Source organism: Lampris incognitus, chromosome 12 (genome assembly GCF_029633865.1).
Source record: "Lampris incognitus isolate fLamInc1 chromosome 12, fLamInc1.hap2, whole genome shotgun sequence".
Taxonomy (NCBI): Eukaryota; Metazoa; Chordata; class Actinopteri; order Lampriformes; family Lampridae; genus Lampris; species Lampris incognitus.
The window spans coordinates 7,716,755-7,742,841 of record NC_079222.1 but is presented as its reverse complement, the minus strand read 5'-3'; the positions used below and the strand labels follow the sequence as shown (position 1 = coordinate 7,742,841).

General features: G+C 43.5%; 1 protein-coding gene across 1 annotated transcript; it reads right to left on the bottom strand.

Moving 5' to 3' along the window:
* Nucleotides 1-3,835: 3,835 nt before the first annotated feature.
* rab27b (RAB27B, member RAS oncogene family) lies at nt 3,836-24,807 on the bottom strand. Its single transcript, XM_056291191.1, has 5 exons — nt 24,796-24,807; nt 24,077-24,165; nt 19,949-20,052; nt 17,424-17,547; nt 3,836-5,851 (listed from the first exon to the last, which is right to left on the bottom strand). Exons 1-5 carry the CDS (start codon nt 24,805-24,807, stop codon nt 5,665-5,667), a joined length of 516 nt encoding a protein of 171 aa, XP_056147166.1. The 3' UTR covers nt 3,836-5,664.
* Between the last annotated feature and the right edge of the window lie 1,280 nt (nt 24,808-26,087).

The window sequence follows — 26,087 nt, the reverse complement described above, 5'->3', positions numbered from 1 at the left end:
AGTACATAAAGGGTTCATACATACAGGATTTCCAAAAATAAAAGCTCTTGGAGGTACTTAGAGTTGACTAGATTGTTTCTTTTGTGTTATGAGTACATATACTTAACAATACCTCTAGTTTTAAGTTCATTTTTCTTTCTTATTTTTGTGTTTGTGTTTTGTTTTTGCTCTGTAATCTATAATTAATGATTCGTTAAAATATTCAACAGCTCACAACCTTTACAGTGGGATTAGACTTGTGTTATCGGTCAGGAGTGTATTAATATTGGCACAACGAGACTCGTCTAAACAACGTAAACGCACGAGATGGTCTCGACTGAATATTTAAGACATAGTTTTAGATAAAATGCTGTTCAAGCTCAACATGAGAATCTTCCCCAAGAATACAGAGACACAAACCAAAAAAAAAAAAAAAGCAAAGCTCAAATTAAAATCTCTTAAATTGGTCCCATTGATTGTCACATTTTAAGACATTGTTTGACAACGTTTGAGGGAACTGGTTTCAGACAATTTGTTTGGCCCACTGGGTTGTCACTGGAGCGAGCTCAGGTGTGTGTTTCTTACTGAGTGTACTTTCCAACACAGTACAGCTAGAGAGAAGCTGCTGTATTTGGATGTTTGTACGGCCATTCAAGGCCATGTGCGGTATCCTCAGGCTACCGATGAGGTTGAACTCTTTAAAGATCCAGTCCAGTGAAACTCGTCTTTTCCAGTACATGCGCATGTTTTAACAGTTTGTCAATGTGATGTAGCCCAACATATCAGAACTGCTGCTCTTTTGACAATGTGACTGAAGCCTCTTGAGAAACTCTCCTCCTGGTTGTCAACATAATTAAACCAATCAGAAATTAACAATTAAAACAATCAGGGAACCAATCAGCTTCCGGTAGTAAATTACATCAACTAATACTCTGATTTGATTGGACAGCCAATTAACTGTCACCAGTCTGTCAGTTGGTCTGTTTTTTTTAGCATCATGCTAGTTAGCAAGCTAGCTAGCTAGCTAGCTATTAATAAAGAGTCTTGTGATCTCAACCAGCTGAGAATTGGCTGTGTACAGAGAGGAGGCGCTAAAAAAGTTATAACAAATCACATGATGCTTCTGAAGAGGAAACAAGTGAAATTCCTAACACACAATAAAACTCATCTGACTGAATTAAAACCATTGGAATGGATCTTTTAACATTCTGCTGTTTCAGAGAGAAATAGGAGAACCCTCAGCCCACAAAATCTTTACAGCCGATTGAGCGAGGGACACGCCTACTTTTTTAGAGATGTCTAAAAATGTGCTTACATAATACAAAGCTTAATTTTAGACATTTTTGGGAGTGCAATTCCCTACAGGCGGATCAGCTTGCTGAAATGTCATTTGTGTAATTATTGTAAAACCTACATCAAGAAATAATCGTTAAGGAAAACAGTTAAAAACACGAGCACATCTTTTGGGGTGATCGCATGTTTCTCCCTTTTTTGAAGGCAACACATCTAGCTAAAACGTTTATCTTAAATTTTAAGGTTGTCGTTACTGGTAGTGGACACAAACTGTGGTCAGGTATTAAACAGAAGCAGCTAAATCAGGATCGTGCATTTGCAATCATTAACATTATCAGTGAACTATTTCTCAATGCAAATATGCCTTAAATCATCCACAACTGCACATAACTACAAATAACTACAAATCTAACTTCGGGAGACCTAGGGTCGAGTCAACTGCAGGATGAGACAAGGGTTCAAATATGGACCCACACCTTCGTTTGTGTATTTTGGGAACATGGCTGCAGGAAAGCAGAGATTCCACTGGAAAGGCTGAACTATCGTTTCCCCCACTGTTACAGTTTCAGGTTGATCACTACAGGAGATGTCCATCTTTGAAAAAAAAACAAACATTTGATTGACTACTCAATTTTAAAATTGTATCTTCTCAAAACAAACAGTAAAACATTCCTGAAAAAATGTTAAAATTAACTGTAAGTCTCCAAGGAATAAAGATACTTAAGGTATTTCCTGAACCTACTGTAAGTCTATCTTGAAATAACACGTCATCATTCCTCTTACTTCGAAGAATTGAGTCTCGTCTGAATGAAAGTTCGGATGCATTCAAAACAAAAAGAAATATCCCACACCAGCGGTTGATTATATTCGTTTACCTAATTTATAAAGGTTGGGTTTGCAGTAAGAGGAGTGTTTTGCAGTACATAAGTATGTTTAAGGGCCTCAATAGTCAAACTCATTGGGATGTGGTTCAACTCCTGACAAGATGCACTGTGATACACCTTGAAGGGGATATTTCTGGATTTTTGAAGTCCATCAGTATCTCATACCCGGTGCTTATGTGATACTTCCATACATAGTTCAATGCAATTAATCAACAGTCTTCATTCAACATTCAACTAAAGCTAACATGATGATGTACATCAGTCTCTCATAGTGATTCTGAGTGGTCATTTTATAAATTTACATTTTTTTTCTCCCTAATTGTACTTGGCCAATTACAATTTCCAAGCTGTCCAGGTCGCTGCCCCCCCTCCCCCCACTGATCCGGGGAGGGCTCCAGACTACCACATGCCTCCTCTGACACATGTGGTGTCGCCAGCTGCTTCTTTTCACCTGAAAGTGAGGAGTTTCACCAGGGGGACGTAGCGCATGGGAGGATCACGCTATTCCCCCAGGTTCCCCCTGAACAGGTGCCCCAACTGACCAGAGGAGGCGCTAGTGCAGCGACCAGGACACATACCCACATCCGGCTTCCCACCCACACACACGGCCAATTGTGTCTGTAGGGTCGCCCGACCAAGCCGGAGGTAACACGGGGATTCGAACAGGCGATCCCCGTGTTGCTAGGCAACGAAATAGACCGCAATACCCCCCGGATGCCCAATTTACAGTAGTTTTTTGATGTTAAATTCCCTGTTAGTGTTTGCTTTGCTGCTGTGATGTGGTGGAGTGACTCCTGCAGGTCATTCCCTTGCAGGCTGTGTTGTAACATGGTAGGGAACGACCATAACTGACTGTAAAAAAGAAATGACTGTAAAGTTTTCAAATGCCTTTGCTATTATAGACTGCTGCAGAATCATGCTAGCTTTCGCTGAACCATGGAGTTGTTTTTTTTTTTTTTTTACTGAATGAGGATTATGGATTTGTCGTCCATAACTGCATTGAACTGCAGATGTCAAGCTGCAGCTCCAGTATGACGAAAAGGAGGGATGACTGTGAAAATGAAACCTACCTTTATGTCCTATGTGAGCGGTGAGTATAAAATAGGGATGCACTTCAAAAATTCTGAACTATCCCTTTAAAAAAAATGAGGATGCTACGCCTGCAATCAGCTGATGGAGTGAAAAACTGGGCATAAAGACTTTTTCTAAGCAGCCTTGTGATGAATAAACCGCTGTTTGGTGAGTTACTTCAAGATTTTCAACCCCCAGAAACTGATTTTAAGAAGTGCTGTCCTGATGGCTAATGGGTCCAAGCTTAGGGTACTGTTATGTCCCCTCACTCTCTACTCTTTAATTTCTATCAAAGTTTGAAAATACCCCCCCCCTCCCGCAAAAAACAAAACAAAAACAAACAAAACAAAAAACAAAAAAAAAAACAAAAGGATGCAGTGACCTGCCTCCTTGGGGTGAAACAAGAAAAGGATCTGTAATGCCTTTGCAATGGGCATCATGAAAAGTGATGTCCGATAACTACCTCTGCTTCCAGCAGTTTATAAATAGCATATCTAATTTAGGTTCATGGGATGTGTTTTTAAATATGTGTTCTGGTACTTTCGGTAACTCTGAAATCTCCTGCACTGAAATAATAAACCATTAAACATAGACGTAGTTTAATGTAGTTAAGAGCAATTTACACGTTAAGTTGTCAGCCTTCAGGGTTCAGGACATCAATTCAAAATAGAACAAGAGAAGCGTATGAATCTAAGTGTTTTACTTTTTGTTTTAATATAAATAATTGTCACTTCATGTAACAAAATTGGTTATTTGTGGGGCCATATAGCTGCATTTCACTCGGACTGAATATTTTTACTAGTTAGTACACATAACAGGAAATAATAGTAATAATAATAATAATAAAAAAGTTACATTTTAATGTTAAGCTCTGTGGATACACTATATCATTTTCTTGAGATCAAAGTGTACTGTTTGATGATTGATTGCAAGATATCAGTACCTCACTTCCCTTGTGAGATACTATATATATGTATATGTATATGTGTGTGTATGTATATATATATATATATATATAGTAATGTTAATCCATTGGTAAGTGATTAGGACTACGGATCCCCCAAAGCGGCCAGTATTGGGGTTTCAACGCTTACAAAAAGAGGTATGTGTAACAAAATGTGAAAATATCCAACCACAGTGGAATATCGCTTTAACAGCCAAGGCAGTAATTAGTTTTTAAATGACACTTCTATCCTGGTCTAGTACACAGTAAAGGAAAATGCTAGTAGAGGTTGTAGTTCGTCTTTCCACGTGGACAAGTACTGTGCTATACCCATACCGTACCTGCTATGACTGTGGTACTGTAGCAGTCCGCTACAGCTTACAGTACAGTATCAGTAGCCTTTGGTTTTCTGTAGGGTTACTGAACAGGTGTGTATGCCAAGTGCACACTAGCAATGTGACAAACAGCACATTTGAAAGGCCAATAAACACCAAAAGCAAATAGGTGCTTCGCTGGCATGAGTCTAGTATACCTTCAATGCAGCTGTGCTCCACAAGCAATAAGAGGAAACACACGACACGCTAGTAGTACATGGAGAGCACATTAAAAAAACACCACAATGTACTAGTATGGGCAGAGCACAGAAAACCTGGGCCGTGGGAAAACCAAATAAACTTCCCAGTCACTCAAAATGTCCTAGAAGGAAGATGCAGGAGAGGACACTGACTGCTATACCACAGAAAAATGCAATTGCACACACACTTTAAACTCTTAAAGGCTCAGACCTGACCTTTGAACTCTTGCCTTGACAGAATGCAAATGAATCCGACTTCTTTTTTTTCCTATTCAGGACTGCAGAGAAACGATCAGATCCATGCCACAAGAGTTTAAGTTTAAAATTGCAAACATCTTTTTTGTATTTTTTTGTATTTTTTTTTGCTTGCGTTCAACCAGCAAAAATTTGTCAAAAAACCAGAGGAATCAGGAGCGCCGGACGCATGACGTACGCAGCAAGACTGAGAGCACACATGCAGAGTGTTGGCCGAACTACCTGTTTAAACTGCATGAGGCAACACACCGCCAACTCTTACTGGCTGGATGAAACTGTCCCCTCCTGATTGTTCCTCCTTGACAGGCACAGCTGTAAGCTGGAGTGGGCTGGCCAGAGCTGCAATACCTCGCAGTGTCCACTAGAGGGAGATAGAGTTGTTTCAAGGCCGGAATTAAATCAAGGCGGAGGGAACAAGAGAAAGGTAAAGAACAAGGGAGAGAAACAAGAAGAAAAGTAAGTGATGACATGTCAAATATAGAGAGAATAAAGATGATAAGGAGGAGTGGGGGAGAGAGGTGAGGAAAAGGAAAAGGGGAAGATTGAAAACATGCAATTAAAAATGGAGAGAATGAGAAAAAGGAAACGAACAAAGGACATATGAAAGGTAGGGAGAACAAGGGTGGACAAAGAGGAGTACTGATTGGTGATTTCCTGATTCTGATCTAGCATGCACATTTCTTCTCGGTGGACTGGGCGGGTGCTAGTTTGGTTGCTCCGTTCCCATTGGCCGGCTCGGCGGGAGGTTTGTCCACACATTGTTCCATCCTCTTCATGACCAGATCCAACAGAGTTAACACTGCCTTGTCAACCTCCACCCCTGTGGCTGCGCTCGTCTCAAAGTATGGGATCCTGCAAGGGTCACAAAAACACCAGCAACATTTGAATGTATCCAGTTTTGGACAAGAATCTTATGGAATGTAGTCTTAACCGACTGTTTTCAAACTATGGGTCACGACCCATAAGTGGGTCACAGCAGGGGGCCAGGTGGGCTATGAGATGTCCACAATAAACTTTTTGTTTGGGAACAAGCACAAAAAACATGTTGATATATGTTTGTGTTGCTGTTAAGCCCACTGAGGCAAATTTGTAATTTGTGATATTGGGCTATACAAATAAAACTGATTTGATTTTATTAGATTTGTGTGATTTGCTCATCAGTAGGCCATGACAGTAGACCGAACAAGGCAATACTGCATTGATGAACAATATAGTGAGGCTTGTTAATTATCTGGCTTTTGTGAGGAAATGAGAATTCACTGGTTATTTTACTACAAAAAAACACCTGTGGGTCCCTGTCCAAAGTGTATTTCCACAGGTGGGTAACAGCAATAAAAAGTTTGGGAACCCTTGGTCTATACAACAGATATATTGGTATACAGTACACAGGTGGGTTTTAAAAATCAGTACAGTGTACATTGAATGTCAAGACATCCTTTTGAATTTGAAAGTTACTGTTCTTCATTCTCTAGGTACAATCTCCACAGTCTCATCTCATCTCATCTCATCTCATCTCATCTCATCTCATCATCAGCCGCTCCTCTGGGGTCGGGTTGCGCTGGCAGCAAGCTGAGTAGGGCACTCCAGACATCCCTCTCCCCAATAACGCCCCCCAGCTCCTCATGGGGGATCCAAAGGCGTTCCCAGGCTAGATTGGACATGCAGTCCCTCCAGCGAGTTCTGGGTCTACCCCAGGATCTCCTCCCAGTTGGACGTGCCCAGAAAACCTCCAAAGGAAGGTGCCCAGGAGGCATCCTGATCAGATGCCTGAACCACTTCAACTGGCTCATTTCGACGCAAAGGAGCCAAAGGAGAAGATTAACTGGCAAATTGAGAGCTTTGCCTTCCGGCTCAGCTCCCTCTTCACCACAACGGTCCGGTGCAATGTCTGCATTACTGCTGATGCTGCACCAATCCGCCTGTCAATCTCCCGCTCCACCCTACCCTCACTCGTGAACAAGACCCCGAGACACTTGAACTCCTTCACTTGAGGCAACAACTCATCCCCAACCCGCAGGGAGCAAGCCACCATTTTCCAGTAGAGAAAACGGTGGCTTGCTCCCTGCGGGTTGGCAATCTCCCCAGTATGCAATAATAAATGGTAAATGGATTGCATTTATATAGCGCTTTTATCCAAAGCACTTTACAATTAATGCCTCCCATTTTACCCATGCACACACACACTCATACACCGATGGTGGTGTCAACCATACAACTACCAGCTGATCGGGAGCAGATAGGGGTTATGGGTGTTGCTTAGGGACACCTTGAAATTTTTGCAAGGAGGAGCTGAGGATCAAACCGGCAACCCTCAAGTTACCAGATGACCTGTTCTATCTCCTGAGCCAATGCTGCCACAATGATAGACTGCATATGGCATAACAATTGTAAAAGACGCAATCCATCCTATAGCATTTTATTGAATCTGGATCCGGCATTGAATCTACTTATCCAAGCCAATCCATTTCAAGGTCAATGTAATTTTATTACCCACAAGGGGCAATTTGTTGTACAGCCAGCAGTAAATACAATTACCATCAACGATCAACACAAACCAGTCAACACACAAACAATTCATGCAAAGAAACAGAATTATATAACATTACTCAAAGGGCCAACAGCAGCAGAGACAAATGAATTCTTCAATTTATTGGTCCTGCATCTTGGCAGATTACATCTGTGGCCAGATGGAAGCAACCTAAACTCACTGAGCAAGGGGTGAGGGGCGACTTGAATCCCATCGAAAGTTTTGGTAAATTGTAAAAAAAAGAACTGATGGCAGCTGTAAGAAGAAATATCTGCATTTTGGGGAAATAATGTCGAAGCTTAACGCATCCAGGCATTTGATCAACACAGAACCAAAACAGAACCAGCTATCGAACCCCAAACCTGGTCCTTACACTGGCTACCTGTTGCTGTCGCATCAAATTCAAAACCTTGCTGCTGGTGTTGCTGGCGGTTAAATGCGCAACACCAACTTCCCATATTAACATGCACACTCCTGTTCACCACCTTTGTGATACCTCTGGTAGGGTCTACTATGTGTCCCCTCTGTGTCCAGTCTTTTCTAAGACATGGCCTTAAAATGGTGGAACAAACTCCCGCGCTGTCACTCACTCATTCACTATTCCTACATGTCAGGAATCAGGAACACTTTATTTGTCTGCTTTGCATTGTCTGCTCTATTTGTCTATGATTTGCATACATGAAATTAAACGAAATGTTGTTTCCCCCAACCTACAGCAGTGCAACACAAAGACAAAAACCTTATCCAAAACCTACAAAAACACACATACCCAAACTAAGAACACTTATATCCAAACTAAGAACACATATATCCAAAGTAAGAACACATATCCAAACTAAGAACACATATATCCAAACTAAGAACACTTATATCCAAACTAAGAACACATATATCCAAACTAAGAACACATATATCCAAACTAAGAACACTTATATCCAAACTAAGAACACATATATCTCAACTAAGAACACTTATATCCAAACTAAGAACACATATATCGTAACTAAGAACACATATATCCAAACTAAGAACACATATATCCAAACTAAGAACACATATATCCAAACTAAGAACACTTATATCCAAACTAAGAACACATATATCCAAACTAAGAACACATATATCCAAACTAAGAACACATATATCTCAACTAAGAACACTTATATCCAAACTAAGAACACATATATCCAAACTGAGAACACTTATATCGTAACTAAGAACACATATATCCAAACTAACAACACATATCCAAACTAACAACACATATATCCCAACTAAGAACACTTACAACCAAACTAAGAACCCATATCCAAACTAAGAACACATTATATCCAAACTAAACACATATATCCAAACTAAATAACAAAAAAATAACTGTCCAAGAGAACGAACGGCAGCCAGGATGACTGTGGGAACTGTCAGTCTGCATGGGCTAGCAGTTAGCTTAGCCTGCTCCGCTTCCGCGTCCTGTCAGACCGCCCTCGGTGTTTCCTTTTCGGGTGTAGCTCCAGGCAGGGCCTAGGTCCTTGAGCCCACCGGACGCAGCAGACCAGGCGCCCCAATCCGATCCAATGCCAGCTCACCCAGCCAGACACCCTCGACACACCTCCCCGCACTTCACACGACGACACCAAAAACATAGTCAATGCTAAGCGAGTCGCCACCAGACCGCACTTGGTGTTATCGGAACTACCGGTCTGCATGGGCTAGCAGTTAGCTTAGTCTGCCTCGCTTCCGTGTCCTGTCAGACTGCCTTGGCGTTTCCTCTCGGGTACAGCTCTGGGCAGGGCCGTTGTCCCTGGGCCCACAGGACACAGCAGACTAACTTCCCCCAGCCGATCCAACACCAGCTCTCCCACCCATCAAATGAACACATAAACTTTGATGCAGACATGGACAGAGACACTGCATGGAGAGTACTGGGTGAGGCCGCCGTAAACATGGGTTTGCGCCGCAGTCTTCCCACACCGGAAGTGGCACAATTGAAACACTAGATAGGATTCTCTATAGGGCGTAATAAATGGAGGTTTTCGGACACTACTGAATCATCTTTTTGCGTCTTATTTCACACTGCATTTAACAGTGAAAAGAGTGCACAAGCAGAACGGAGAAGGTATGCATTGTTGTATTTTTAGAACCCACTAAACAGTGAGTAAATTCTACATCTAGAATTTGGAAACAAAATGGAGAAAGGTGAATATCTAGTCTTTGTGACAAGACGGCAGAAACCCCACACGCTAATGACTCCCCCCCCCTTTTTTTCTCCCCAACTGCATCTGACCAACTGACTACCACATGCTTCCTCCGATACATGTGGAGTCGACCGCCGCCTCTTTTCACTTGACAGTGAGGAGTTTCGCCAGGGGGACATAGCGCATGGGAGGATCACGCTATTCCCCCCAGTTCCCCCTCCTCCCCGAACAGGCGCCCCGACTGACCCGAGAAGACGCTAGTGCAGTGACCAGGACACATACCTACATCCGGCTTCCCACCCGCAGACATGGCCAATTGTGTCTGTAGGGACGCCCGACCAAGCCGGAGGTAACACAGGGATTCAAACTGCCGATCCCTGTGTCGGTAGACAACCTAATAGACCACTACACTACCCAGACCCACCCCACATCTATCCTGTTTATAGACTTTGGCTCGGCTTTCAACACCATTAATCCTCTCACACTCTTCACTGGGCTTCTAGACATGAACATCAACCTAGCTCTGTGTTAATGGATACTGTACTTTCTTAGAAACAGAATTCTCTGTGGCGGGAGTGTCAGAACAGTTGAGACATGTGTTTCCCAAACACCACCTCTCAGTTGATTTCAAACTCCAAAACACACTGCACCAGAAATAGGTCCACCCCAAGGATCGGGTCCCCCGGCACAAACAGAGCAATATAGCGTACGCTGTTAAGTGCCAGGAGGATTACCGTGACTTGTAGAGCAGGGAAACCGAACAGACGCTGGCCAAGAGGATGACACAACACAGGAGAGCCAACACGTCAGGCCAGGACTCCACAGTCTACACCCATCTACAGGCCGGTGGCCACTCTTTCAAGGATGAGGATGTGCACATCCTTGATAGGGAGGAACGCTGGTTTGAACAGGGAGTCAAAGAGGCCATCTATGTGAGGAGGGAACAACCATCCTTGAATCGGGGGAGGGGGGGGTGTACATATTTTGCCATCTTACAATGCTGTGATTGCAAACATTCCCAAATCTTCTGTGAATAGTACACATGGCTATTGTAACTCAAGTTAATGGTCATGGTAATTTGCATCGTTGTTTTCCGTAATATGCCACTGTATTGTTTATAAGGGTGGGGATACCTGCAGCCAGCTGAGACTGAAGAGGTCACTTAGATGAGTGATGAAACGTTTCTCACTATAAACGTTGTGTCCAGATGAACTGATTCTACGTTCTATCACTGTATATTAAGCGCACCTTATAGTCCGTGGGCCAGACCGGATATTGGTACCATCTGGGTGGGCACATTCTAGTTGTGATTTTTTTTCTACCTATACATCCCTAGTTTATGTTTTGATATGATAGACCTCTCAGACTGGTAGATTTTTAGTGGTTATCACCTCATGAAGTAAAACACCCCCTAAAGTAAACTGCATTTTTGCTGCAGGTGCATAGCATGGTCTAGGCTCATGGTCAAGACACTTTTCGATGTTTTATAATATTGTGTCTGTGAATGTTCTCATTCATCCAGGTCGTGGTTATCCAAAGGAGTTGAATCGAGTGCAACTGGACTTGGTATATATCCGTGAAGACGTTTCGCCTCTCATCCAAGAGGCTTCATCAGTTCGTGCCTTTCTGACTAGACCAAGCTAGTCTGACTGGCTGCTGATGAGACTCAGATATTTATCCTCTTTGGAGTCGTTGTCAGAGCTATTGATGTACATGGCTCTTTGTGTTCCGATGTTTAGCAACGACGGTCGTTTATAATATTGTGTTTGGTATCATTTTAAAGGGTGCTTTCTAATCTTTCATTCAAGCCCACTGGTGAAGCTCTCTGACAAACATATAGGTCACCGGAGCTCTTCAAACCATCGAAAACACACATTTTTCTACAATTCTCGCCTAAACTATATACTTCATTTAAGCCCTGTGGTATCAGGGAAGATCAGAGACACAAAAGACAAAAACTGGAATACTCACAGGACTCCAAGGATTAAGGAAATGTATACTATACCCACACTATTTCATTGCTAGATGTGATTTCAAGCCTAAAATAAGAGGGATGACTCTGGCTGAAATTTCTCAGTTGTCTTCATAGGTTTGTTAGGTAAATGTAAAATTGTGTTTTCATAGCTCTTTAAGTATGCCTTGCCAAGTAAGTGTGAATGTATGAACATTTTTGGCCACACTTATAGCAGGTAAGTAAGGTAATAGGTGTATAACTATGTTGTTTCCACGTGTAGGCTATAAAAGGTAAGTAAGGTAGGTAAGTGTATAACCATGTTGTTTCCACGTGTAGGCTATAAAAGGTAAGTAAGGTAGTAGTCACATATCATATATATTCATTGCACATGTTGTTTTCTTTTTGTGAGTGTCTTTGTGGTGCTGTTTGTTTTTCTTTCTTTCTTTTTGCACTGGACCAGAGCTACAATGCCCTACCAAAAAAAGTACCACTAACACTTCTGTGTGGCAATAATAAAGTATCTATCTAGTATATATCTATCTTGAAGGTGTTGATCTTTTGTTTAGTGAGATGAAGTTATTGCCTTCTTTAACTAACTTCTGTCACTGAGCAATTTCTGGTGGAACTCATAGCTGTGACGTTGCTAGGCAACAGCAGCCTTTTCAAAATTCTTCCAGGAAGTAATTTGGAGTTATTGCAACATCAAAGCTTTCAACTCCTAAGGTGAGTGCGTAGTGGCGTAGATAGAGTGTTTAATGCCACTTGGAACGGAATTTAAGACCAAGATCTACAACAAAATATACACATATGGTTGGTAAGACCTAAGGCCCAACAGCTGAATATTTAAACATTTGATTCGGTTGCAGTTTTATCGAAATGGTTAAACAAATGTTTGTTTTGTGACACGTTGATGTTGTAACCGCATTTCTTGACGTTCAGACCGAATATTTAAACATTTGATTCGCGGAATTTCGCATGATTGCAATCAGATAAGCTCCTCAATGTTGAAAAAGCGATACGCTGCTGTGATTGGTTGATTCGCTGTGAGCGTTTGATGACAAAACAACGAATCACAGCAGAGCGCGCAGCGGAGGTCCCTCCCCCCTCCCTCCGGACGATCCATTCTAGCGTCAACTTTTCTTCATCTCTCGGCGGCCATTTTGTCATGACTTAGTTAGCATTTGTCCGCCAAATTCTATATAGGCTATACCATTTAGCAATTAACCGCTCAGTAAAACCAACATTGGTATTCTTTTCAATACCTAGTTACATTAATATTACCTACAACCGTGAGTTGCAGGTAATATTGCCATGGTATCGCATCATCCAGGTCATTTATTTGTCTATGGGGATACATATTTGGGTAACACTTAAGTATGGGGAACATAGTCACCATTAATTAGGTGCTTATTAGCATGCAAATTAGCAACATATTGGCTCTAAATTGGTCATTATTACGTACTCATTAATGCCTTCTTCTGCATGGCCTTATTATACAACCAGTAAGCCATTAACTATGAGTTTTCCCTCTATAACCTCAGAGTTATGGCTTATTAGTAGTACCATCTCAATATGCTTTGCTTAGTATGGCCTTTATAAGGTGGTAGTACCACAAGAAGAGTTATTCTCCCTTACTAACACTTAATGAATATGGTCTGTTCTTACATAACAACACACGAAACTACAAGTGTTCATAGTGTTAAATTACTGTAAATTAAGTTTTTGTTACTTATAATATGTTCCCCATACTAAAGTGTTGCCCATATTTGTTTTAATTACAGGGAATAGCACGCTATAGCTAACAGGCGCGCCTGATACGAAGCTGGAATTCATGAAAATAGCATGTGGTGGAGTGAATATGTACCGTACAAGTGTCAAATATTATCTTATGTGAGTTTAGGTGTTCAATAGATTTTTCATTCGTTTTAAAAGGCGTTATTTTACGTGACTTACCACTGCTCAGAATTTCCATGTCTGCTGTGGCTTTCCAGTTTCCAGAGGCTTCTATAAGCGATTCTATCTGGCTGGCTGAATACATCTATGCATTGCACCATAGAACGGTCTATTTACAACCCCACATTAGCTGCAGCGGAAGAAGCAACCAACTCTGGTCACGACTGCAAGTAGTCAACAGAATGACTCGCGCTCTGCACGCAACCCAAGCTACATTCATCTTTGCACAACACAAACGAAGAAGAAGAAATAGTCCTCTCCAGGACAGTTCTTTTTTAAGACCTTTGAGTAATGAATTTAATACCATTTTCCGACATTTTTAATGAATTTAAGACATTTTAAGGCCTTTAATTTAGATACATGAATGTAAGACTTTTTAAGGATCTGCGGACACCCTGTACATGGTCCATCAGCACATTAAAAGAGGTTCTGCATGTCGTAATGCCTGGTGTGCCAGTCCTGAATGTGTAACTACAACAGTCACAACGCAAAATGGTGATCTTTCTACACTTGTACTTGCGAGTCTGAGGAAGTCTAGACAGATTGTGAACTAAAATTCCAATAAAACTGTGTTCTGGAAAAAGGTGTGGCTTTACTGACAAGTTGTTTCTGTAAAACTGAAAAATACAACACAGAGCACGCATCAATATCCTGCACATACAGTGCATATATGCTTTTCAAATGACAATGTAAATTGTTCCATGTATAAAGTGCTCATAAACGTCATGTAATAAACATGAAACAGACTACTTACACGCCTATGAACCCCTTCTCTTCACAGATAATGTTTGATTTGATATACTTTAATGATCCCCCTGTTACGGCCCAAGTGTCGTGTGTATGTGTGTAATTTCCCTCTCCAGGTATACCCCGCCTCCTGTGGAGCTGCTGGTTGAGCCCCGGTGATTCCACTCCCTATCAGCTGGGTATATAACTTGGAGAGAGACCCCCAGCAGTGCCAGTGGGTCATTGTTGGCAGCCAGAGAGAGAGAGCGCGCTTGTGTTTATGGTCAATACTCCTTGAGCGGGAGGGTGAAACCTGTGTTATTGTTCTTGTTTCTTACTTTTTGGTCTGATCTGATCTGAGTTAGTTTGCTACCTAAACCTGGTTAGTTAAGAGCCAGTGTCTTCAGTTGCCCTTTTTGTTGTATATGTTGGCTCAGGGTTAGTTTTGGGTTGGGACCGTAACATCCCCATAGGGAAATTGCACTCTGTATTTAACCCATCCTAGCTGTGTAGCTAGGAGCAGTGGGCAGCTGCCGTGCAGCACCCAGGGACCAACTCCAGCTCGTCTTGCCATGACTCGGTCAGGGACACAGACAGGAGTATTAACCCTAACATGCATGTCTTTCCGATGGTGGGGGAAACCGGAGCAACCGGAGAAAACCCACCGCAGACACAGGGAGAACATGCAACCTCCACACAGAGGACGACCTGGGATGACCCCCAAGGTTGGACAACCCTGGGGTTCGAACCCAGGACCTTCTTGCTGTGAGGCAACAGTGTTAACCACTGAGCCACTGTGCTGCCCTAATGTGACAGGTAAGTATTTTAATCCAACATAAATATCAGGTGAGTATGAATTGTACAGGTATTAGCTTAGCATAGACCGCCGTAGGAATATCCCTTTCAGTTAGCTAGTAAGCTGAAAAGTGAAGCAAATGACCAGCATGTGCAGCCTACACACATGTAACAAGTAAATAAAATGTTCCTTCCACAGAACAATTTCCCCATGAAAACACTCAATCTAACAATATTTCACATCTTTACTTACGGACATATCAACTCCAAGGCATGAACGAAAGGAGAGAACTGTTTTGTGTGCACACCGTAGATTGCTCTCTGTTCGACTGAAAAAGCAAAATGGAGGATGAAAACATTCATTCATCTTCAGCTGCTTGTCCTGGGTCGGATTGCGGTGGCAGCAAGCTACGTAAAGCACTCCAGACATCCCTCTCCCCAGCAACGCCCTCCAGCTCCTCCTGGGGGGATCCCAAGGCGTTCCCAGGCTAGATTGGACATGTAGTCCCTCCAGCGAGTTCTGGGTCTACCCCGGGGTCTCCACCCAGTTGGACATGCCTGGAAAACCTCCAAAGGAAGGCGCCCAGGAGGCATCCTAATCAGATGCCCGAACCACCTCAACTGGCTCCTTTCGATGCGAAGGAGCAGCGGCTCTACTCCGAGTTCACTCTGGATGTCCGAGCTCCTCACCCTATCTCTAAGGCACAGCCCAGACACCCTATGGAGGAAACTCATTTCAGCCGCTTGTATCCGCGATCTCACCCTTTCAGGCACTACCCAAAGCTCATGACCATAGGTGAGGGTTGGAACGAAGATTAACTGGTAAATTGAGAGCTTTGCCTTCCGGCTCAGCTCCTTCTTCACCACAACGGTCCGGTATGTCCGCATTACTGCTGATGCTGCACCAACCCGCCTGTAAATCTCCTGTTCCATCCTACCCTCACTCGTGAACAAGACCCCGAGATACTTGAACTCCTTCACTTGAGGCAACAACTCATCCCCAACCCAGAGGGAGCAATCCACCATTTTCCAGGTAGAGAACCGCGGCCTCAGACTTGGAGGTGCTGACTCTCATCCCGGCCCTTTTACACTCTGGATGCAAAAATAACTTACGCAAAATAAGCACCGCCTCAAATGTCTGTTAGGGATCAGTAATGCAAACTAAACCGGGATCAGAACAAAGATACTAAGCCTCATATGCAGTCTATGGTCTAAATTACACACGAGAAAGAAAAAAAATATATATATATTAAAAGAAAACACTTAGTTATTGCATGTAAATCTTCAGTAATATAGCTTCAAGTTCATGGCTGGACTTTGTGCTTATATAAGTTAATAAATCTGTTGTAATGTTAGCATTTCCCCTTATACAACCACTTATCCATAAATCTTCTTCAATTTATTGTGATATGATGAAGGAATGAATATTTCTTGTTATTTTATGGCATTTCATTATCATTCATGATGACAAATAAAGTGTTTTTCTGTCTTTAGTTCTTTAGGATCAGAGGGATAACTACTTACTGTCAGGGTGCACTGAGGAACTGAGGCTTATTTTGCTGTTGCACCAATTTTAAATCACTTATGAGCGTCAACTAAATGACTAAAATGTAAATATAAATGTTCTTACTTTAAATTGTACGACACTTTGTAACCTTGGTTTGAAAAGCTCGAGTTTAATGTTATTATTATTGTTATTTGAGTTTGATTTGATTTTTGATTTTGCTATGCTCTATTGATCCCCATAGGGAAATTACGCTCTGCATTTAACCCATCCTAGCTGTGTAGCTAGGAGCAGTGGGCAGCCGCCGTGCACCACCCGGGGACCAACTCCAGCTCGTCTTGCCATGCCTCGGTCAGGGGTATAAACCCTAACATGCATGTCTTTCTGATGGTGGGGGAAACCGAAGCACCTGCAGAAAACCCACCGCAGACATGCAAACTCCACACAGAGGACAACCTGGGATGACCCCCAAGGGTGGACAAAACAGGGGTTTGAACCCAGGACCTTCTTGTCGTGAGGCGACAGCACTAACCACTGCACCACCGCATCACCCAAACAACTAAGTATTTATAAAATAACTATAATATAAAACAATATAGTACAAATATAATACATTTAAATATAATATAAATAAATACAAATATAAAATAATTTAGTATTTATTATTACAAAAAAATAAACAAATAAATCAAACATAAACAAACATCAAAGCATAATAATAAAACCATCAGCTAAATGACTAACATAGAAGTCTAATGTTCATGTAATCCTACCCGTATTTATCAGCCAGCTCCTTGGCTTGTTTTTCCTGAACCTCTCTCTGGTCAGCCAGATCTGCCTTGTTTCCTACCAGGACGATGTCTGGGTTCTCGCAGTAGGCGTTCGCCTGCAGCTGACCTGTAATATCACAGGTTACAGGTAGTTTTAATGTTTGATGAGTGCAGCCTACCTGGAGAGTAAAATAAAATTCAAAAGCAGTTAAACTAAAAGGTGAATAAAAAAACAAACACAGGGAAACAGAGAGGCCTCATCATAACGTTATCATAGAAGCACTTCCCGTTAATTTGAGTGTTGCAGTTCAAATTAAAAATGTTCTTCTTTTTTTTTGGATTTGTCTCCCCCCCCCCCAATTATACTTGGCCAATTACCCCACTTTTCTGAGCCGTCCCGGTCGCTGCTCCACCCCCTCTACCGCTACCACATGCATCCTCCGACATATGTGGAGTCACCAGCCCCTTTTTTTCACCTGACAGTGAGGAGTTTCACCAGGGGGACGTAGTGCGTGGGAGGATCACGCGATTCCCCCCAGTTCACCCTCCCCCCCGAACAGGTGCCCCGACCGACCAGAGGAGGCGCTAGTGCAGCAACGAGGGCACATACCCACATCCGGCTCCCCACCCACAGACACAGCCAATTGTGTCTGTAGGGACGCCCGACCAAGCCGGAGGTAACGAGTCAGGTCAAGTCAAGTTTATTTATATAGCACATTTAAAACAACCACTGTTGAACCAAAGTGCTGCACGAGCTTAAAATGCAATATGAAATAAGTGACGCACATGAATATAAAATTATATGTAAAGAAAACACAATAAAATAAAGAATATAAAATAGAAACAATAAAACATAAGAGTAAAAATATATTTGCACAATAAAATCACGATGTGAAGCTCAACTTGAGCTGAATGCCAGCGAGAAGAGCTGGGTCTTTAACAAAGGTTTAAAAGTCTTTAGGGTCATGGCCGGACTCGACGAAGCAGCAAGAATTGGCAACGCTGTCTTCGGGAGGGGGGCGGAGTCGGCTTGTGTTCATCACGTGAATGCGTCTCTGGGTGTGTCAGAAAAGCAGTGGTTCGGCCTGGAGTCGCCTTGTCACGAAAGTGGGGAGGCGTCTCCTTCTAGACTGCCGGCCGGAGAGATGCAGTTGGCGAACGCATGCAGTACGAGGGTGGGTGTTTGAACTAAAATAGGGATCAATTGGCCACTAAATTGGGAGAAAAAAGGGGAAAAATCAGAAATAAACTTAAAAAAAAAGTCTTTAGGGTCTGAGTAGATCTTATGTGTACTGGTTAAGTTGTTCCAGAGACCAGTGGCAGCCACTGCAAAGGCTCTGTCGCCCCTTTCTTAAGCCTGGATCTTGGAACACGTAAGAGCATCTGGTTTGTTGACCTAAGTGCTCTGACTGGTGTATGATGATGTATTATCTCAGATAAATAAGATGGTGCCAGCCCATTTAAAGACTTAAAAACAAGTAATAAATTCTTAAACTGGATCCTAAAACAGATAGGAAGCCAATGAAGGGAGGCTAGTCCAGGCGTTATGTGATCACATCGTTTCTTTCCTGTCAGAAGGCGAGCAGCTGCATTTTGTACAAGCTGCAGGCGATGAAGCAACGATTCAGCCACACCAACATACAATGAATTACAATAACCCAAACGAGAGGTAATGAATGCATGAATTACCCTTTCAAGATCATTTGGAGGGAGATAGGCCTTTACTTTTCCAAGAAGCCGTAATTGAAAAAAACTTGTTTTGATGACTGAGCTTATTTGTTTATCAAAGTTAAAAGAGCTGTCAAAAATCACACCAAGATTCCTAACAGAAGAGCAACTGTAGGAAGCTAAAGGGCCAAGAGCGCTATTATTTCAGTCATATTTGGATTTAGTTTCATGAAGTTTAACTCCATCCATGTTTTGTCATCCTTTAAACAATTCAGCAAAGCCTGTATAGAATCTCTGCTGTTTGTTTTTATAGGCAGATAGATTTGCAAATCATCAGCAAAACAATGAAAAGACATATTGTGTTTTTTTTTAAAAATGGACCCCAAGGGCAGCATATACAATGAGAAGAGAATGGGGCCCAACATGGAGCCTTGAGGGACCCCACAGTTAAGTGGGGCCGCGGCTGAAGAGAATTGGTGTATATGGACAGAAAAGCTTCTACTTGACAGATAAGACTTGAACCATTCTAAAACGGGGAAAAGACCGCCATGCCACCCGGATGCCTCTTAAAATTTAAAATATTTTTGTCTCCACCTGGGACACAGTTATAGATGGAAAACAGAAAAAATTGTCAAAGAATCACAGAAACGCGCATATCAATTTATTACCCGCAAAGAAACAAAGCAGGAATCATGAGAAACCGTATGAGCTAAGCTCATCCCCCGCCATTACATAGAGAGAACAATACAGCATGACATGGTGAATAACAATCATAATAAATGGTACCGATATAATAATATATCCATTTAGTCTGTTTTGTAGAGTGATGTAGGAGGAAACCGCATAGAAATACAACATACTCATCCAGTTTCTGACATTGAGGAAGCTTTGCTGGCTGGTCAGATCAAACATCAACAGGAAACCCATGGCATCCCTGAAGAAAGCAGTCGTCAGGCTACGAAACCTGGAAAGCACACAGACACAGACACAAAACACAAACACAATGTAAGATTTTATGACATCTGAAAATAAATTAACATGGAAACAACATATTGACTATTTATAAATTCAAATACAGAAAATATTAAAGGAAAATTTTCAGACTCAATAGCAATCCTGTATAAATCTTGGTATATATGAAATTATAAGGCCTTATATATAATCTATCACTCACTTATACTTCCATACATATCTTACTGTGTGGAATTGTGGAGGTCGACCTTTAAAACAGCTATAAATCCAATAGTCTTACTACAAAAACGAGCCATCTGTATTATTTATAAGGCTGGTTACTCTGATTACACTAATCCAATATTTATAAAACCCCACACTATGAAATTTAATGATTTGGTATATCATAAAATAATGCAAATAATGTTGAAAAGATAATCGCCTATGAGCAGCCTCAAATTGTGACCACATCCCTGATCTAATAGGGGCAAATCCGGCGTAAAATTGGGCCCATTATCCTGTAGTGCATACATAAGTGAGAGCCTGTGATCAGCTGTGGACTTAACAAGGGCACGGTTTAATACTTAAGTGTTAGGGACATGTCTGGACAACATTTCCAAGAGGAAAATTCTGTCCCGACCACATTTATGATTTGGCTTGGGTGGGTTTGTGTGTTTGTCTCTCCACATTTTACCCGCTAGGCAATGACTGTTGAGCAATTAGAATTGTGGTCCAAATGCTGATGACTATTTACCATAGTTTCTGGCTGACTTTTGCCAGCCATTGATTGTCCAGGTCGCTGCTCCACCCCCTCTGCCAATCCAGGGAGGCCTGCAGACTACCATATGCTTCCTCCGATACATGTGGAGTCGCCAGCTGCTTCTTTTCACCTGACACTGAGGAGTTTCGCCAGGGGGACGTAGCGCATGGGAGGATCACGCTATTCCCCTCAGTTCCCCCTCCCCCCTGAACAGTGCCCCGACCGACCAGAGGAGGCGCTAGTCCAGCGACTAGGACACATGCCCACATCCAACTTCCAACCCGCAGACACGGCCAATTGTGTCTGTAGGGACGCCCGACCAAGCCAGAGGTAACACAGAGATTCAAACCAGCAATCTCCATGGTGGTAGGCAACGGAATAGACCACCACGCCGACCGGACGCCGAATCTATTGATATTTGATGAAATCCCTAATATTAACGAATAGCAGCTATGAAACAGTGCAAGGCAACTTGTTTTTTATGGGGACACTACAATTCAGACAGACACCATCCCTAGTTCACTGCATATGACCCATGAAATAGCAAATGGCAGCGGCCAATCTGCTTTTCGAATGTATGAATTGGGAATTGGGCTGAAGTCACACTGGAAGCGGCAAAGGTGTCCGGCATCTCCATTCACTTTGAAGTGGAGGCGGCTAATCGCTTGTACATAGCATTACGGGATACCTGGAAGCACAGAGCAAGATGGCAGCATGGCAGCATGGAGGGACAAATGTGAAAGCGTTGAACTCTGACTCCACTCATTGCACGAGAAATTCACATAGCAGCAACCAATCAGCTTGTAGAGAAAAGTCCACTGTGAAAATTCCCCCCCTTTGGTAGACCAGGCGAGTCATTTTTAGTTCCCAAGCAAAATGGATGGGATGCCAATTATAACCGTGTTTAGTTTTCCCGAACTATATGATCCCGCTCTGCCAATGCACAGAGAAACAGACAAAAGAAACACTGTTTGGGGAAAAGTGCCAGACAAAGTCTCTGGTGTGTGAAAACAATACACAGAACGATCTCTTCCACATGCCATGAATAACTACCTTACCTTGGCTAGCTGCTTGATCTTATATAAGCGATTTCCCCCCCCTCCCCAATTGTATCCAGTCAATTACCCCACTCTTCCGAGCGGTCCCGGTCGCTGCTCCACCCCCTCTGCCGATCCAGGGAGGGCTGCAGACTACCACATGCATCCTCCGACACATGTGGAGTCGCCAGCTGCTTCTTTTCACCTGACAGTGAGGAGTTTCGCCAGGGGGGGGATCACGCTATTCTCCCCAGTTCCTCCTTCCCCCCGAACAGGCGCCCCGACCGACCCGAGGAGGCGCTAGTGCAGCGACCAGGACACAGGCCCATATCCGGCTTCCCACCCGCAGACATGGCCAATTGTGTCTGTAGGGACGCCCGACCAAGCCGGAGGTAACAGGGGGGTTCAAAGCTGTGATCCCCGTGTTGGTAGGCAACGGAATAGGCCTCTACACTACTCGGACGCCTGAAGAAAAGACACATCTATCAGTTAGATGACACACACACAGCCTGTAGGACAGCAAACAGTAGGCGGGAGAGGTGAAGGGGGATTTTGACACTTCCGGCGTCACTTCAGCCTTTGCCAGCATCATTGCTCATGCTTATTAGACATCCTCACTAGGTGACATAAGCATGAATGACTGTGTGAAAGGTAAGCAGGGCAGAAGGTGACACCATGATACGGTAAGACCTGTGAGATGGTAAACTTGTCTTTTACTTGCTTTTAAGTGTAACCATAGCAAAAGAAACTTTTTGGATTGTACAAATTGTCAAGTCTTAGATGTCTCCAGTGCTATTAGTGCATATCCAAAAAATGTGCTTAGAAGTATGGGGGGTGACATGGTGGGAGGAGGCCTTGGTTGTTATGACAGAGTCAATGTGTCCCGGTATCACAGCCCAGATCTGCTTCACCGGATTTAGAGTACAAAACTGAAGTAAACTTCACTGAATCACACGGTGACTCATCCAGCAGTGAGTCATCGGGTCTTTTTGAAACAAATTAGCAGAGTCAATAGATTGATGCAGATTCAAACGAACACTTACGCACCCCGACACCCCCACCAACAAGTTGCACTGATAAGTGCAAATGCAAACACAAACCAAACTGCAGATAGTCACATGATCTAAATGCAGATTAGGTGGTGCAAGTAAAACACCCACACGTACAAACAAACATGATTTCTTGAAAATAATGATAACATCAGACCGACTTATGACCTCCACAGCAGCGTAAAGCATTCTTTCACAATCTCACAATCTCATAGCTGATGGTAAGTCTAGCTAGTACGGTTAATACCTTATGACTGCTAAACAGATTCCCTATGGTGCGTATGAATGGCATTTTTACTTCGGGAACTCTACATTTCAGCTCCGTACCCTCATATTTGAGTCGAGCTGAAGTGCTCCTTGTTTGTCATGCATAGTCTTGTCCTTGCTGCTGTGGTTTATTTGCATCATCCACCATTTTATTTATTGATGCTGAGAAGCACTTTCCCCCTCGTTTATATTCAGTATAGTCAAGGCTCAGCGTTTTCGGTTTTTATTTTTCAAAGCCATCCAGCATGCCGAATTTCGCCACAAGAGGACACTGTGCATAACCTCACACGAAAAGGAACAACTTTTGGATCTGTGGAAACATAAAATCCGGGTGAAAGTCAGTTTAGAAATCTGGGTATTTTTCGGTGAAAATCGGTAAAGACCGAAAACGCTGAGCCTTGAGTATTGTGGTCAACGGGGATGGGGCTTTTCTCCACCTTTTTTCTCTCCAGTTGTATCCGTCCAATTACCCCACTCTTCTGAGCCGCCCTGGTCACTGCTGCTTCACCCCCTCTGCCGATCCGGGGAGGGCTGCAGACTACCACATGCCTCCTCCCATACATGTGGAGTCACCAGCCGCTTCTTTTCACCTGACAGTGAGGAGTTTCACCAGGGGGACGTAGCGCGTGGGAGGATCATGCTAGTACCCCCCCCTCGAACAGGTGCCCCGACTGACCAGAGGAGGCGCTAGTGCAGCGACCAGGACACACACCCGCATCTGGCTACCCATCCGCAGACACGGCCAACTGTGTCTGTGGCGATGCCCGACCAAGCTTGAGGTAACACGGGGATTCGAACCAGGATCCCCGTACTGGTAGGCAACGGAATAGACCGCTACGCTACCCGGACGCCCCGGTTTTTAATTGTCTTCAGTGAATAAACTTGACTGGCCAATGGGAAGTCTCGTGTGGATATTTGCATTACCTTTCCTGTCCAGCAGTGTCCCAAAGCTGAAGGTGAACCTTGAAGGTCTTTCCCGTGGTTGTCCCATTTGAGCTGGATGCTGTGTACAACTAAAAATGCAGGCAGAAAAACAAGAATCACTACTTTAATCTCAGGTAAACTGTACGGTAGAACTCACAGAGGATTCAAACAAAGACGCAGTCGTGCAGAAAATGTCCCTCATTCAATTGGGGCTGTCGCAAGCACTCAGGTGACTCAATAAACTCCTTTCAGAAAATACCTCAGTTACAGTTTTCTGCCTTGAAGCTTCATTTAATCTCTTGACGTATGTTTAAATACACCAGGGTATGAAGTAAAACCTCGTAGGGTGGAGAAAGTCATTGCAAAGCTTAACTTGCTTATCAAAACGACACAACGTCCATGATGCAAAACACCTCGACGGAAAGCATCCTGCCAACAAATGTATGAAATTATTTAATTTGAGCCTTGCTGTACAGTCATGGTCACCCCACAATACAGGATTTAACAAAACAGGGGCACCATAAAAACATGGATCAGAAATAAAAAAGGCAGTTCACAAAGGAGATGTTACATTACACTGGGGTATGAGGGGGCAGAGTTTAAATTATGGACCAGAGTGAATCTGGCTGTTGCTGTTAAGTAAAACACTTAAAAGTTAATTTTACCTAATCTGATTTACTCAGTTAATCGTTGCTGTGACTGATCAATGACTCGGTTACCAGGATAATCATTATTGACAGCCTCACATTAACAACGCCATCACAGGGACTAGAACGACATTTCAAACTGATGTTATCTGAACAGGAAGAGAGATCAGCGCTCAGCAGTCGAACCTGTCACCTGGAGCAACTTTTGTGTTCTGGGCTGATGGCCACACGCCAGCCCTCGGGTAGTTTACCTTTCACCTATTAGACTATAATTGCTCTAATGCTTTCATGCATGAAGCGCTGGAACATTTCAGGAGCCATCCTTCTGACATTTTACAATATGCACACCACTTCTGAAGAAGTGCTGGTTGGGTGCATCGACCGAACCCCGGCGGCTCAGCTGGACATCCTCACCAGCCAACACCAAAGGAACTGGGACCGCCACCTGACTCTGGTCCTGTGGTCCTACCAGACTGCTGTGCAGAAGTCCAGCCGGTGCACGTCTGTGGCCCTCATGTTCGATCGAGCAGGAGCCCTGGACGCCTGAGGCCCTGGTGGACCAGGGCCCCACCCGAGCCAGACATTGCCGGGGACACAGAACTGGACCGCTATCGATGGCTGATGGACTGCCTGTGGTTGGTCCACGAGTATACCCGCCAGGCCCAGGCCAATTCAGAGGGGTGTCAGAAGAGGACCTATGACACCCGCTGTCAGGGACAAGCCTTTGTGCCCAGGGACAAGGTGTGGGTGTTCTGCCCTGCTCACACAAAAGGGATGTCCCCCAAGTGGCGCAACCACTCGTAGGGACCTGGGTGATAACATCACTGAGGTGGTGTACAAGGTGCAGATGCCAGATCAGGGGTGTGCAGTAGTGCTGCACAGAGACAGACTTGCTCTGTACCGGCCCCTCGCCCTTCCTGCTCCCGGGGACGAGTACAAGAACAGTACCCCACGCCCCGACTGCTGCACCGTGCACACAGAGACATCCCCTGTGAAACACCAGCGGCCATTTTGGCAGTGCCGCCAACCGGGACACCTCACAGACTTTGTGTTGGGTGACGGTATTGTCGGGGGGTGATTGACCCCTCAGGTGGGGGGCTATTTAGACACGCAAAGGGGCTGGGCTGCGGTGTAACACTTGTTCTGCACACAGCGTTATGGTGGTGGGAAATTGTTGTGATTTATGTTGTATTTTTATGTGCTCAAATTTTAGGTTCATGCTGGGATGTGTTGTTTGTTTGGGAGTTTGACTTGGACTAAGCAGAAGATTGTTTACGGACTGTCGGACCGAGACTTAGACTGACGTCGCCTGTTGTGACCTTAGGGGGGGGGGATCATTGTGATGTTGATTCTCTGTACATGGT